At 39.9% G+C, this 14,891-nt stretch overlaps 1 protein-coding gene across 2 annotated transcripts in view; it reads left to right on the top strand.

Moving 5' to 3' along the window:
* LOC126282110 (phosphatidylinositol 3-kinase catalytic subunit type 3) overlaps positions 1–13,757 on the top strand; it is a 102,089-nt gene extending 88,332 nt beyond the window's left edge. For both annotated transcript variants that reach the window (XM_049981570.1, XM_049981571.1), the window contains exons 15-17: positions 9,535–9,684; positions 12,209–12,452; positions 13,104–13,757. In XM_049981570.1, coding sequence (XP_049837527.1) covers positions 9,535–9,684; positions 12,209–12,452; positions 13,104–13,335 — 626 coding nt within the window. In that variant the 3' untranslated portion in view covers positions 13,336–13,757. The remainder of the gene's footprint in view (positions 1–9,534; positions 9,685–12,208; positions 12,453–13,103) is intronic.
* Positions 13,758–14,891: the final 1,134 nt, after the last annotated feature.

Below are 14,891 nucleotides of genomic sequence, written 5' to 3'. Positions count from 1 at the left end.
GCCGCTCTTTCTGGGTGCAAGTCGGTGCCACCTCTAGTTCATCTTATATACAGGAAAATTGGGTCCCGCAGGGCTCGGTGTTGAGCGTTTCCTTATTTCTAGTGGCCATTAATGGTCTGGCTGCAGCCGTGGGGTCGTCGGTGTCTCCTTCTTTGTATGCCGACGACTTCTGCATCTCATTCAGCTCAACGACTACAGGAGTCGCCGAACGCAGGCTGCGAGCAGCCATTCACAAGGCGGCATCATGGGCTCTGACTCATGGATTTCAGTTCTCTGAGGCCAAGACTCGAGTTACGCACTTCTGCAGGCGTCGGACAGTCCACCCTCATCTGGCACTTTACCTCGATGGTCACCTACTTGAAGTGGTGGACACTAGCCGCTTCTTAGGACTCGTCTTTGATGCCCGGCTCACATGGGTTCCTCATATTACTCAGCTGAAGCAAATGTGCTGGCGGCACCTCAACGCCCTCCGCTGCCTGAGCCATGCGTCTTGGGGTGCCGATCGCAGCATGCTGTTGCGATTGTACAGAGCCCTTGTGCAGTCCAGGCTTGATTATGGGTGCCTGGCCTATGGGTCTGCATCACCCTCAGTGTTGATGTTGTTGGACCCCATACACCACTGTGGGGTTTGGCTTGCAACTGGAGCTTTCCGTAAGAGCCCCATGGATAGTCTGCTGGTGGAGACCGGGGTTCCTCCGCTGCGGATTCGCCGCCACCGACTGCTCGCCGACTATGCTGTCCACGTGCATTGCTCACCGGGCCATCCCAATCATCGCCTGCTTTTCCCTGCCAGGGTCCTCCCTCTGCCTGACCGGCGACCTAGGTCTGGGCTTTCCATTGCTGTCCGCGTCCAGTCCCTGCTGTCGGAACTGGGGTCGTTCCCTCGTCTGCCGCCCTTCCGGACCTGTGCACCCACGCCTCCCTGGTGTATGACCTGTCCGTCCGTCCGCCTGGACTTGGCACGGGAACCCAAGGACTCGGTTTCGCATGTGGCCCTCCGTAACCTTTTGCTTGCGCTTGTCGCCTCATTTTCAGGCTGTGAGCCTGTCTACACTCATGGTTCCCTGGTGGATGGTCATCCAGCTTACGCTTTTGCTCACGCTGCCCATGTTGAACAGCGCTCCTTGCCGGCTGGCTGCAGTATTTTTACTGCAGAGCTGGTGGCCATATTGCGCGCTCTTGAACATATGCGTTACTGCTCAGGTACGTCCATCGTCAACTGCAGTGACTCCCTGAGCAGCCTCCAGGCTATCGACCGCTACTATACCTCTTCTCCTCTGGTATCCTTTATTCAGGAGTCTGTTTTTGCCATTACCCGCTCTGGTCGTTCGGTGGTCTTTGTTTGGACGCCAGGTCACGTTGGCATCCCGGGGAATGAACGTGTCGACAGGCTGGCCAAAGGGGCGGTCGATGCCCCCACTTTGGCGATCGGCCTCCCGGCTCGTGATTTGCAGCTGGCGCTGCGCAGTTAGGTGCTTCAGATGTGGCGTGACGAGTGGCGTAGCCTGACTTCACCGAATAAACTGCGGGCTGTTAAGGAGACGACCGATGTGTTGCGGTCCTCCCTGCAGGCTTCTCGCAGGGACTCTGTCATCCTGTGTCAGCTCCGCATCGGCCATACCTACCTGACGCACGGACATCTTTTGCGTCAGGAGGATTCCCCCCTGTGTCAGTGTGGGTCCCGGTTGACAGTCGCCCACATTTTGTTGGAGTGTCCCCGCCTGCGTATCCTCCGGCAGACTTTTAATCTCCCGGGCACGTTGCCTTTGGTTTTATGAGACAATGCCTCCATGGCTGACGACGTTTTAAATTTTATCCGTGGTAGTCCTTTTTATGGTTCCATTTAGGGGAGACCTGTCCCTTTCCCTTTCTGTGTATCTTGTCCTCGAGTGTCTCATTGGTTGCAGATTTTAATGTGTGTCTTCGGATGGTTGACTCTTTCCCAATTTTTGTTCCCATGGTCAGTCAACCAGTCTCCGGCCCTCTTCTTTTCTTCCGTTTCTTTCTGTCCAGTGTTCGTCTGTACTCTTCTTGTCTCTAGTGTTCGCTGCCACATTGGTGTTCTTTCAGTGACTGGGGGGAGGGGCGTCTCCTCCCCCCTTGGGGTTTTACTTCTTCCGTAAATTTTGTTTCACCTGTTTTTGGAATGGGGGACTGATGACCTTAGCTGTTTAGTCCCCCTTAAACATCCCAACAACAACAACAACAACAATTCCATAGATTCAGACTACCAGAATGGAAATAAATGACTAACAGGCAACAAAGATTACATATTGTCTTCTCCGTGTATCCAAGAAAGTGAAGTTTTGACAGAAAGTTTTTAGCCAGACCACTACACTACTTAGGGCCAGTTATACGGTCCCCGGCTAGCAGCCGCTAAAGTTCTATTCTAGGAGTAGTGTGGAAAATGCATTGTAACGAACACCTAATAACGCCTAACTGGAGAATAAATGCGGGATAACTAAAGCAGTGATTGTGGCAGGGTTAGTGAAGTTAACCAGAGAATGTTTTGACACTGGCGGGAATAGTTACAGAATTAGTGATGACAAGATGTTTTTTAGAATGAGGAAGGAGAAGAAACGGACTTACACAAATTACGGAAGAATGTGAAGATTCAAAATTTATATAAAAATTTCGTATGCCTACTTTTCGATCTTGTGCTTCAGAAGCTAGAGAATATGAATGAAATGTGGAACTATTCCTAACATTAAACTTTTTTACTTTTAGTAGACCTAATAGGCATTTGATATTGGTACTTCGTGAATTATAGTCAGTCGTGTTATAAAAATGACCATTTGTGTCAAAACAGTGTCATTTATTTGGTGTGTGTAACAATTACTGCAATATTAAGCAGGCCTTTTTCGTTTTATCTAGCAGAAAGTGACAAATTACATGTAACCAGATCAAGGAACCACACCAGTCTTGGTTACAATTTGTATTAACAGCTTTTCTAGTATTAGACAACGACATTTCATTTTTTCATGTAGCAAAACATTGACAAACTTCGATGAGTTAAGTCTCCCAGAAAAGAAAGTACACCACAAAGTCGTGGCAAGATTATATAGGAAAAAAAAAAAAAAACTAGGACTTAAGGATGGAAGAAATGTGTACTGCCTTGCTTGTCTCTTGTCTCTTGTCTTTACTAGTTTTATGTATCCTATATTTTATTTTATGTCACAAAACAGCAAGTTACTAGCTAATAGGCAGTAGAGACTGCAAATTTTCTGAGGAGTTCTTGTTCTACCAGTTACAAATAATCCCATCCAGTATTAATTGAGAGATTCTTTTTTAAGAGGGGCAGGATGTCAAACCGGCCGACTGCGAGCAGGAGAGGCACCAGAGGACATTTTAATCTCCACTGTCCTGAATATAGTTTGATGGCACCCATTATAAAATATTACTCGTTTGAATTCCACACAGCGAAATACAGATACTTGTGATGGAATAATGCTGTGTGAAGAGGTGTGGTACTGCACTTTGGCACACTTAAGACCAAATAACATGTCTTACGTTCCCTCGAACATATATGTTTTATGTATCAGACTCTTCAGAAAGATGTGCACTGCAAAATGAAGGTATTTTTGAAAAGTCAATTTTTTAAATTTTTGGCGTCCTACCTCAAACGCTAGAGGGAGGGGTAGAGCCACTATCTAATATTGCCCCGGTTTGGAAATATCATAGACCCGGATGTGATGGACAGAACAGTCTGCATTATAGTGGGGAGGTGGTAGTACCCATGTGACCCATGTTTACGTTAAGTGATTTTACTGTTCCCTCTTCGTTTATTGCTCTCACATCAAATCAGAACTAAACGGATTTCTGTGGCCAGGAACTATCAAGTGAATTAAAGACATTCACGTAATTATGGAAGGCTGAAATATGTTGTTAGTTTCGGATTTTATTTTGTTGCCACCTTTGTGACAGTCAAGTGTTAATTGCCTGGTAGAACATTGAAGTTATTGTTGTCGGTTTGTTACAGAAATTTTACTTTTATTAATCTTTTCTGCTGAGACAGTCAATGTATTTGAAACATAGTGATTATTCCACACTATTGGCTAGTTTCAACTGTTCGTTGCATTTCAAGTTCACATTTTCATCTTCTAGCACATATGGCATTATGCTATAGTAAAGAACCAAACATGAAATAATACAGTACTGGTACTCCAAGAAAATGCGCATCTGAATCTGGACATACGAATGTGCACTTTAAGCCGAATTATGCATATTAGTATGTTTCACAAAAACCCATGCTCTTGGTTTTTTTTATATATATAACATAATGTAAGATCTTTTAATGTTTTGCATGTATGAACATATGGGCTTCCTGCGTCGTCATAGCTGTGCAAGTGCGGCAATGCCTGTTATCTGGCAACTGCTGAAATAAATCTATTTCTAACAGGTCATGGGAAAATATTCCGAATGATTGTTTGAAAAGCTTTACTTTAGAAGAAAATTTCCTTTTACGCAAGATGAACTCTGCGCGCAAATGTCCGATGAATTTCTTAAATCGCAGAGCGTTTGAATCTCATTCAAAAATCAAATCTTTGAGGACAACCATTTAGAATATTTTCGAGCCCAAAACAACACACATTTATGTCGTCGTCAAAAATTTTACTGGAACATTTCTGTGATGTATCTTAAAGTTTACCACACGCAAAAAGATCAACATTGTGTGAAAGCTTAACTTTCCTTGCATCTTATTAATCTTAGAGACCAATATTATACGTGTAAGCTTTCCTTTTCTTTCCTTTTCTTGTATAGTAATTTAAACCATTACCTTTTCCTATTTGTATGTTCGCGTTACTTAACAGTGATATTGCTATTGTCTGACTACGTCACTTATCCTATGCTCTGAATATCCTCTGTCATTGGCTGGTGAGATTGCTTGACATGAGCTAGGACTTACAAAAGCGCATCGCAGTCTCGATTTCAATCCTTCGGAAACTAACATGCTGTGTTTGGTGGAATTCGAATTTATACTTCTGTGTAATACGAAAACATGCAATGTACATGTTGCTGCATATCATACATCTTTCCAAAACATGTTTTTTTTCCCTCTGAGTTTTGTTTTCTTTTAAGTGCCGGGAAATTCTATGCCAGTGTATAAAACCACAACTATTCAAAGGATTGATAAGTTCTACAGTTCCGAGGAAAAGTATACTGTTACTTACCACGGAAAAAGTGTATTTTCATCTGGGAGAAAGTGTATTTTTAAAGGGGAAATCCTGGAATTTTTTTTCCTTGTCCACGTATACACCCTGTAGGTGGTCCACTGTTGATCTGTTGCATCTAAACCCACATTGGTAGTCTCCTACAGCTTCATCAGGTGCTAGCATCCTATTTAGGAGGCACAGAGATAGTACTTTATAGCTGACATCTAGCAGAGAGATTCCCCCATAATTGTCCCTTACCAGGGGGTCATTCTTTTTCAGTAATGGACAGATGATGGCCATTTTCCAATCTTCTGAGAGACTTTCTTGCTGCCAGACCTTTCATATGAGGCGTGTCATGATTCTTAAAAGGTCAGGTCCTCCATTTTTTATGAGCTCTGCGACAATTTGGTCTTCCTCATCCGTTTTGGTGTTTTGTGAGATTAGTCACTTCTATGTCCAGTTTGTGGGGCCTCAAAAGGAAGTAGTTCTGTGGGGTCTTTGCAATTGAGGAGCTTGTGTAGGCAGTGTGCTACATAACCACGTGTCTCATATGAACAGTTATGCCATTGTCTGGAGGTATGATGATCAGGTCAGCATGTTTTAAGATGATAGAGGCAGGGTTTTTTTCTGGCTGTGATGTTGACTTCATGGTGACTAAATCTGGGGAAGGGAGATGATGTGATGCTGAGAGTTCTGAATTCCTGATGATTAGAAGGATACCGTAAAGGGGCGATGGGGAAGGATGATGATTGGGAGCAGGTAAAAACTTAGTGATGTAGGATTTGATGTTTGCATTGGACAGCTGGACAGGAGTATTTATGATGTGGGGTAATGTGCAGGAAACTAGACCTAAACCAAACCAGCATAATGGAATTTGGGTGTAGGGTCATTGGACAGGACTTAGGGGAGGAAGTAGTTCCATGATATAGCAAACGAAGGTCAGTGAACTCGGGTTGCACATCTGCAAGACATTAATAGAAAACTTTATGTGGTGGCTGTGGCGGTTGAGCAACGTGTGTCAGTTAAGTGGTTGTCCATTTCAGTTGTTTTTGCTGCTCCATATCTCTTCTATTTGGCAGATAACAATCTATCGGTAGAGATTTCCTCGTAAGTCTTTCCTTAATTGATCTGCCCCCTTCCCCCTTTTTTTTTTTTTTTTTTTTTTTTTTTTTTTTTGGGTCATCAGTCTACTAACTGGTTTGATGCGGCCCACCACAAATTCCTCCCCTTTGCTAACCTCGTCATCTCAGAGTAGCACTTGCAACCTACGTCCTCAATTATTTGCTTGACGTATTCCAATCTCTGTCTTCCTCTACAGTTTTTGCCCTCTACAGCTCCCTCTGGTACCATGGAAGTCATTCCCTCATGTCTTAGCAGATGTCCTAGGATCCTGTCCCTTCTCCTTATCAGTGTTTTCCACATATTCCTTTCCTCTCCGATTCTACGTAGAACCTCCTCATTCCTTACCTTATCAGTCCACCTAATTTTCAACATTTGTCTAGAGCACCACATCTAAAATGCTTCGATTCTCTTCTGTTCCGGTTTTCCCACAGTCCATGTTTCACTACCATACAATGCTGTACTCCAGACGTACATCCTCAGAAATTTCTTCCTCAAATTAAGGCCGGTATTTGATATTAGTAGACTTCTCTTGGCCATAAATGTCTTTTTTGCCATAGCGAGTCTGCTTTTGATGTCCTCCTTGCTCCGTCAGTCATTGGTTATTTTACTGCCTAGGTAGCAGAGTTCCTTAACTTCATTGACTTTGTGACCATCAATCCTGATGTTAAGTTTCTCGCTGTTCTCATTTCTACTACTTCTCATTACCTTCGTCTTTCTCCGATTTACTCTCAAACCATACTGTGTACTCATTAGACTGTTCACTCCGTTCAGCATATCATTTAATTCTCCTTCACTTTCACTCAGGATAGCAATGTCATCAGCGAATCGTATCATTGATATCCTTTCACCTTGTATTTTAATTCCACTCCTGAACCTTTCTTTATTTCCGTCATTGCTTCCTCGATGTACAGATTGAAGAGTAGGGGCGAAAGGCTACAGCCTTGTCTTATACCCTTCTTAATACGAGCACTTGATCGTCCACTCTTATTATTCCCTCTTGGTTGTTGTACATATTGTATATGACCCGTCTTTCCCTATAGTTTACCTCTACTTTTTTCAGAATCTCGACAGCTTGCACCATTTTATATTGTCAAACGTTTTTTCCAGATTGACAAATCCTATGAACGTGTCTTGATTTTTCTTCAGCCTTGCTTCCATTATTAGTCGTAACGTGAGAATTGCCTCTCTCGTGCCTTTACTTTTCCTAAAGCCAAACTGATCATCACCTAACGCATTCTCAATTTTCTTTTCCATTCTTCTGTATATTATTCTTGTAAGCAGCTTCGATGCATGAGCTGTTAAGCTGATTGTGCGATAATTCTCGCACTTGTCAGCTCTTGCAGTCTTCGGAATTGTGTGGATGATGCTTTTCCGAAAGTCAGATGGTATGTCGCCAGACTCATATTCTACACACCAACGTGAATAGTCGTTTTGTTGCCACTTCCCCTAACGATTTTAGAAATTCTGATGGAATGTTATCTATCCCTTCTGCCTTATTTGACCGTAAGTCCTCCAAAGCTCTTTTAAATTCAGATTCTAATACTGGATCCCATATCTCTCCTAAATCGACTCCTGTTTCTTCTTCTATCACATCAGACAAATCTTCACCCTAATAATGGCTTTAAATATATTCTTTCCACCTATCTGCTCTCTCCTGTGCATTTAACAGTGGAATTCCCGTTGCACTCTTAATGGTACCACTGTTGATTTTAATGTCACCAAAGGTAGTTTTGACTTTCCTGTATGCTGAGTCTGTCCTTCCGACAGTCATATCTTTTTCGATGTCTTCACATTTTTCCCGCAGCCATTTCGTCTTAACTTCCCTGCACTTCCTATTTATTTCATTCCTCAGCGGCTTGTATTTCTGTATTCCTGATTTTCCCGGAACATGTTTGTACTTCCTCAATTTCACCAATCAACTGAAGTATTTCTTCTGTTACCCATGGTTTCTTCACAGCTACCTTCTTTGTACCTATGTTTTCCTTCCCAACATCTTTGATGGCCCTTTTTAGAGATGTCCATTCCTCTTCAACTGTGCTGCCTACTGCGCTATTCCTTATTGCTGTATCTATAGCATTAGAGAACTTCAAACGTATCTCATCATTCCTTAGAACTTCCGTATCCCACTTCTTTGCGTATCCCCCTATCCATTTGTTAATTTACTTCAGAGAGCTGCTGGGACAAGTCCATTAGTAAGATGCAGTGGCATGGGCATAGTTGCTGAAGCTGGATCCTTGCAAACACCTGCGAGCTTAGCACTGAAGCCATGCCAGGGGCACTGCAAGTCTGACATAGGTATGAGGACATTTAGAAACATTTGATGGTGCCTTGCAGACCATGTACGTCATCCCAACTAAAAGACGACCTGCCCAGATGTATATAAAAACTGCCTGTCCAGCCAGGCCGGGCATGTCACTTGATGCCGCCAACATAGTTCCTGCTGTATGCCATAGATGCAAGGCCTTAACATTACTGAGGCAGCCACTGCAAAAATCATCATGACACTGTTTCTTTCAGCTATTAGCCTGTGATCAACACTTGGCCATGTCCTTGGAACATGGTTGTCATGGATTGATGCCTGGCCATGCCTTTGGACGAGAGTATGCACCTGTGTCTACTGTTGCTTGTTGGAGTAATAAAGTTTATATAAATGCTGTCTGTCTCGCTGCAGCCATCCTTCATCTCCAAGAGACTCCCTTAGTCCTTGCCAACCCAACAAACCAACAGTGCCCACGTGGGAGAACCATAGTCATCCTGACAAATAAGAGCAACGGGTCTCCCTCCATAGTAGTCATTATTGTGCCCCTGACTTGCTACAGATGTTATGGCTGATTCTCTGCCCATTTTCTTTCGTTATTAAGCTAATTCTGTAGTTTAATTCAGTGGGATATTAAGCCATAACGTACTATTCCACTGTCATTAAAGTACAGCATTAGCTTAATTATGAAAGAAAATGTGCACAGAATTAGCCGTAACAGCTGTAGCAAGTCAGGAGTACAAGCACTGTTACGGAGGGGTGCAAGACCTGCTGTTTTTATTTGTCAGGATGACATTCCATATTAGTGGTTAAGTTTTATGTGAAACACATTTTTCTCATGTCCCTGTGCAACAAGATGGTTGAAGGGTGCAAAAAAATTCTTTAGTCTTGGGTGTACTCCACAGCTACTAACTTAATGTCTGTTATCAGAATATCTAGAACACCAAACACATTGGATTTATGTATATTTGCTGTATGTAGTGCATTATCTTTTTGTTTCAGGTTTTGTACAGTTCATTGAATCAATACCTGTAGCAGAGGTTCTTGCTACAGAAGGTAGTATTCTGAATTTTTTTCGGAAACACAATCCGTCAGAAACTGGCCCTTATGGTATAGCATCTGAAGTCATGGACACCTACGTGCGAAGCTGTGGTTAGTATATCTATACTACTACATAAAGCCAAGTTGTTGTTTAACATTGTTACTGAAAATCTTGAAAAGTGCATCACCAATTTAATTTAGATTTATATGCAATACTCTGATGAACTTTTGGATGGACATGGAATAAATATTTTCAGTACATTTAATAAATAAATAAATGTATCTGTAATACATAAAGGGGAAACATTTTTACCAAAAATTAAAAACTTCAAAACCGATTTACTGCAAATATTTACATGAAATTCTAATGAACATTTGGAGAGGCTATATATTTTTAACTAATTAGTGCCCACTATGTCACTCATGTAGACTGTGTGATCTGCATAGATTTTTTAAAATTTGTTTATTTTGTCAAATTTTTGTTTTATTTACAAATTGCAAAACCTTCTTAACTTTACATGCCAATTAAGGCCCTAGAAGCAGAATCTTCTGCATCAGAAAATGCAGTTGTGTTGCTGGACTTGAAGGTTTTTGTTAATCATGCCTTTTGTGTTCTTGCAGTGATATTTCCATAGAAACTTTAGTTTCACCCCATTGATGGTTGCATTTCCAGAAACAGTGACTTTCAATTACTATTTTGCAGTCAGTTTAAACTATGGTAGGATGACATTAGACAAAGCGCTCTCTCTCTCTCTCTCTCTCTCTCTCTCTCTCTCTCTCTCTCTCTCTCTCTCGTGTGTGTGTGTGTGTGTGTGTGTGTGTGTGTGTGTGTGTGTGTGTAAATAATAGACGCTAAGGTATTTGTTAAGCTTGCTTTTGTACAGAATTATTGTTGGATACTAGTAAATTCTGGAAAAGACTGGGTAGAAATGAAATTCTTGTCTTTATAATGAGCATATCTTGCTAAAAAAGAAAAGATTATTTTAAAAAGTTGAATGGTCTAAATGCGGTTATAAAACTATTACATATTTTGTGACAGTGAAAGTGGAAAAATTGACACCCATCCAGTACTGGAAATTCAGACTGCCAACTGTACATCATAAAATACAGTGACTATTTTTGTCTTATTATTCCTGATAAATCTCATACTCTCCAGCTTCATTTTTACTGAATGAAGGACCTCTTGTTTTCTTTTGTCAACTTGGGGGAAATGGTTTTCTGTTAAAATTGAGTTATTATTTCAGTATCGGAAAACATGGTTGCCGTTTTGGCTTAATTTGGTGAGATGAGAGTACTCGAGAGAATGGTTACTTCACAGTGCAGTATATACAACAGTCACTTCAGATTGTTCAGAATAACCATTCTCACAGCAGTAATAAAAATCAAACCATTATACAGTGTCTGACATTCAGTTATCATTCGCAACTCCTTCTGCTCAACACATTATGCAATCAGGATAGAAATGAATCCTCATGTCACCAATGTCCCGCAAATGCAGTGAATTCAAGCCATTTGGACACACTCTGTCAATGAATAAAGCTGATATGTTGAAAACAAAAATGTCTCTGGCTATGGAAGAGTGCGTTTGGGTGTCTGTGTGGTTGTGTGTGTGAATATGTGTACTACTGCTAGAAAAAAAGCTAGCACTTGAAAGCTAGTTTAATGCTGTTTCCTGTTACACATTTCCATGATCTATGCAGCAATCTGCTATAACAGTCTTCAAATCATCTTTGAAAGACAACAACTCGTGCATTTCCCTGAGCAAACACTTTATGGAGTCTTTGCCATTTAAATCTGAAAAATATAAAGATATAATGAAGTTTGCCCAGAAGTTTGTGCCACTGTCAGGCTTAAAATTTTACTATAGTTGATTTGTGGCAGAACTGTTTGTTACTTACTTTCATGTTCCGTGGATCATTTTGCACGATAAATCGTCATTATGTAGAATGCGTCATTTTACAAATTTTATTTTATTTTAAGTTCTGATAGTTGTTTCTGTAGTTGCTTATTTGTTGATTTGACATCATATTCATAAAACAGTTATTTGTTGCAAGGGAGAAAAGTCAATTCAGTAAATATACTAAATCTTTGTTTGTACATGTAATAACCTATTACACTTTGCTGAAGACCTAAATAAAGGTTGTGAAAAGATGATACCAGTTAATTTTTCTTCCACTTTGTGGACTTTTTTTTGTTACTCGAAATTATGTAAACATGACATACCTGGTATTTGCATCCATGCCTTGAATTATGAAAATTGTGTTCAGTGCTCACACATTTCTCAGACTACTTGAGCAGATAAGAGCACTTTTTTTTTACTCGTAGTGACTAGGTGCCTCAAACTCCATGTAATCTTCAAAACTCCACAGTGAAACATGATCTTAACAAGCATCTGTTGATTTCCCAATTAATATACACATGAATGAGCATAATGATAGTTTACTGCTTATCATGCTTTCTCAGGGGATGTTATTGCATGCTTCACATATCTGTAAACAACAATTTACTAAATTTGCATCCATTCTTAATACAGGGGTATTTAAATCATTTTCTTTGCACAGAGTCGTCAGTACATTAGATTGTTCAGTAGTGTTAATTTTTTAAACTAATGTCAATGGAAAATATTTAATTTCAGCTGGATATTGTGTTATCACATACTTGCTTGGTGTCGGTGATCGCCATCTTGATAATCTCCTACTAACAACCAGTGGAAAACTGTTCCATATTGACTTTGGGTACATTCTGGGCCGTGATCCAAAGCCACTACCTCCACCAATGAAGCTGAGCAAAGAAATGGTTGAAGCTATGGGTGGTATCAATTCAGAACATTATCAGGAATTCAGGAAACAGTGCTATACAGCTTTCCTCCATCTGAGAAGGTAAATATAACAATGAAAACAATCAATTTTTGACAAAAAATTTAAACTGCAAAGTATTGATTAATTATTTTGAGAAGGTAAATATATTACACAGAAAAAAAATATTGTGATCTAAAACATTAGTAATGTCAAGACAAGCATTTTTGTTTTAAATGTATGTTATACCGGTTCCTACATCTTAAGTTAATAATATCCAAACAATATTAACTGCCCTTTACTATCTGTAGACAATTGATATTTGGAAAGGATATGCAAATTGCTTATTCTTTGTGTTAATATTAATCTTTTGTGCAATATTTGTTGACTACTTAACTCTCACCACTGGCAAGAAACAGTAGCACACTCAGTAATGTAAGGAGATTGAAAATGATAGTGAAATTAAAAACAAATTGAATCTTTGCAGTTTACACACAGCCTTATTTGTTACTTTTTCACAATTAAATTGTGTAGTTCTGTTCTTGTGTAAATAACTTATTTCCTCCTTTTAAGTGGACATGCTGCAGTGTTGTTTTGTGTAACAGCAGTACACACAGCAAATCTCCAGACGCCAAAACGTTTTGCACAGCTAATAGTACACATTATATCTTCAAATGTCCCAATGACAAAAAAAATATTCTTACAATTTAGTAATCTGTTTCTCTTTTATTTCAGGCATGCAAACTTAATGCTGAATCTGTTTTCTCTGATGGTGGATGCAAGTGTACCAGACATTGCTCTAGAACCTGATAAAGCAGTGAAGAAGGTTCAAGACAAACTACGTCTTGATCTTGGAGATGAAGAGGCAGTACACTACATGCAGAATTTGCTGGACTTGTCGGTTACTGCAGTAATGGCTGCTCTAGTTGAACAATTCCATAAGTTTGCTCAATACTGGAGGAAATGACTGAACTTTTCTTATTTACTGATACAAGTAATAACAGTAAGTTAGGAGATTGTGTTAAATACTTGTGCTTGCCAGGTGTGATGTCACAGTGGGAGGTTATGTATGGTTATGTTCAGAGTAAGTGGAAGACCCATCAGTATGAAAGGATGTTTGTTGTGAAGAATTTTTATGACTTTTGATTGACAGGTTTTAATTTATTGTGAGGACCTTAAATGGATGTAGATATTTTGTGCCACTGACAGTTGCAATTCAGTCTTTCAAACATGGAGATTTTATTTTGATGAAGATAAATATGTAAATATTGTACAGTAATGGAAGAAAATTGACTTTTGAATGAGTGTGTGTTTTTGTGGACTTTTGTAACTAAGAACTGTGGGTAGAAATATTATTTAATAAAAAAAGAGAAATTATGTCACAAAGTTTTTCATTGCTTTTGCCTATGTTTTACCATGTCAGACAAATTAAAACCCACCACAGTAGTAGAAGTTTTAAAGAAGTTGACTTGAGTTTTGTAGTCTCTCCTTGGTAACACCGATCTGGATCACCTTGAAGCTGAAAGTGTACAGTAGTGTGGAATGGTGTTCGCATAAAAATGTACGTGATGCAAACATTCAGGTTTTGTTAACACACATGTAGTCCTCATAAAGTTTATATATTAAATATGATAAGTCCTTAGCACAGGTATTCAGTAAGCTCCCACATTGCCCAAGTCACAGTTCATTGATGAAGTATTCAATTGTGGCACAATATGAACAGTCCATATTTATTCGAAATTGACTGTTTTCACTTATCATAGTTCCTGTTGAAGACAATGACAGTTAATTCATTTAAATCAGTCCATAACACAGTCCAACAATAGCTCAACCCAATGATGATGATAGTCCGGAGTGTTTGTTGGCCACATTGCTGTTCAATTAAAATGTCCACTAATGTAGGCTACAGAGATAACTTGAAAGTTACAAAACTTATTCTTCAGTTTCGTGGTTGTCAGTGCATGTATTCCTCTTATAGTGTGTGGAGACTAGCCTGTGTGAGTCTACACAGAGAGCACATCCAAAGTATGTTACTTTTGCTCTTTCAAACTTCAGACTATTTCATGATTGAGAACGTGTTATAAATACTCACGTAGGGATAAACTGTTACTTTCGGAACTGTGTTATCCCTTAAAATTTTGATAGGTTGGATTTTACTGTTTTTGATGAACTACAATAACTAATGTGGTTTTGGCATATAGAGAATGTTGCTAGTCAGAAGTTTGGAAATTACATGGAACTATTATCTGTACACAGTGTGAATTTCCTTGTTTATATGAATCTAATTCTACAGGTAACCTCTGTAAACTACTGTGAAATGCAGGACAGAGGATACATCCCATTGTTCCAGTTATTATGGTTCGACTTTTGTATAAAGTGCATGAAGAATGATTGTTTAAATGTCTCAGTGCATGCTGTAATTAATCTAATCTTGTCCCCACTCCTTATGGGACTGTTGTGGTATGTTTGGGAATGTAGTATTCCTAGTGTCATCATTTAAAGCCGATTCTTGAAACTTGGTCA

The sequence above is a fragment of the Schistocerca gregaria genome, chromosome 7, assembly GCF_023897955.1.
Source record: "Schistocerca gregaria isolate iqSchGreg1 chromosome 7, iqSchGreg1.2, whole genome shotgun sequence".
Classification (NCBI taxonomy): Eukaryota; Metazoa; Arthropoda; class Insecta; order Orthoptera; family Acrididae; genus Schistocerca; species Schistocerca gregaria.
The sequence above is the reverse complement of the archived record's forward strand: the minus strand, read 5'-3'. Positions and strand labels throughout refer to the sequence as shown.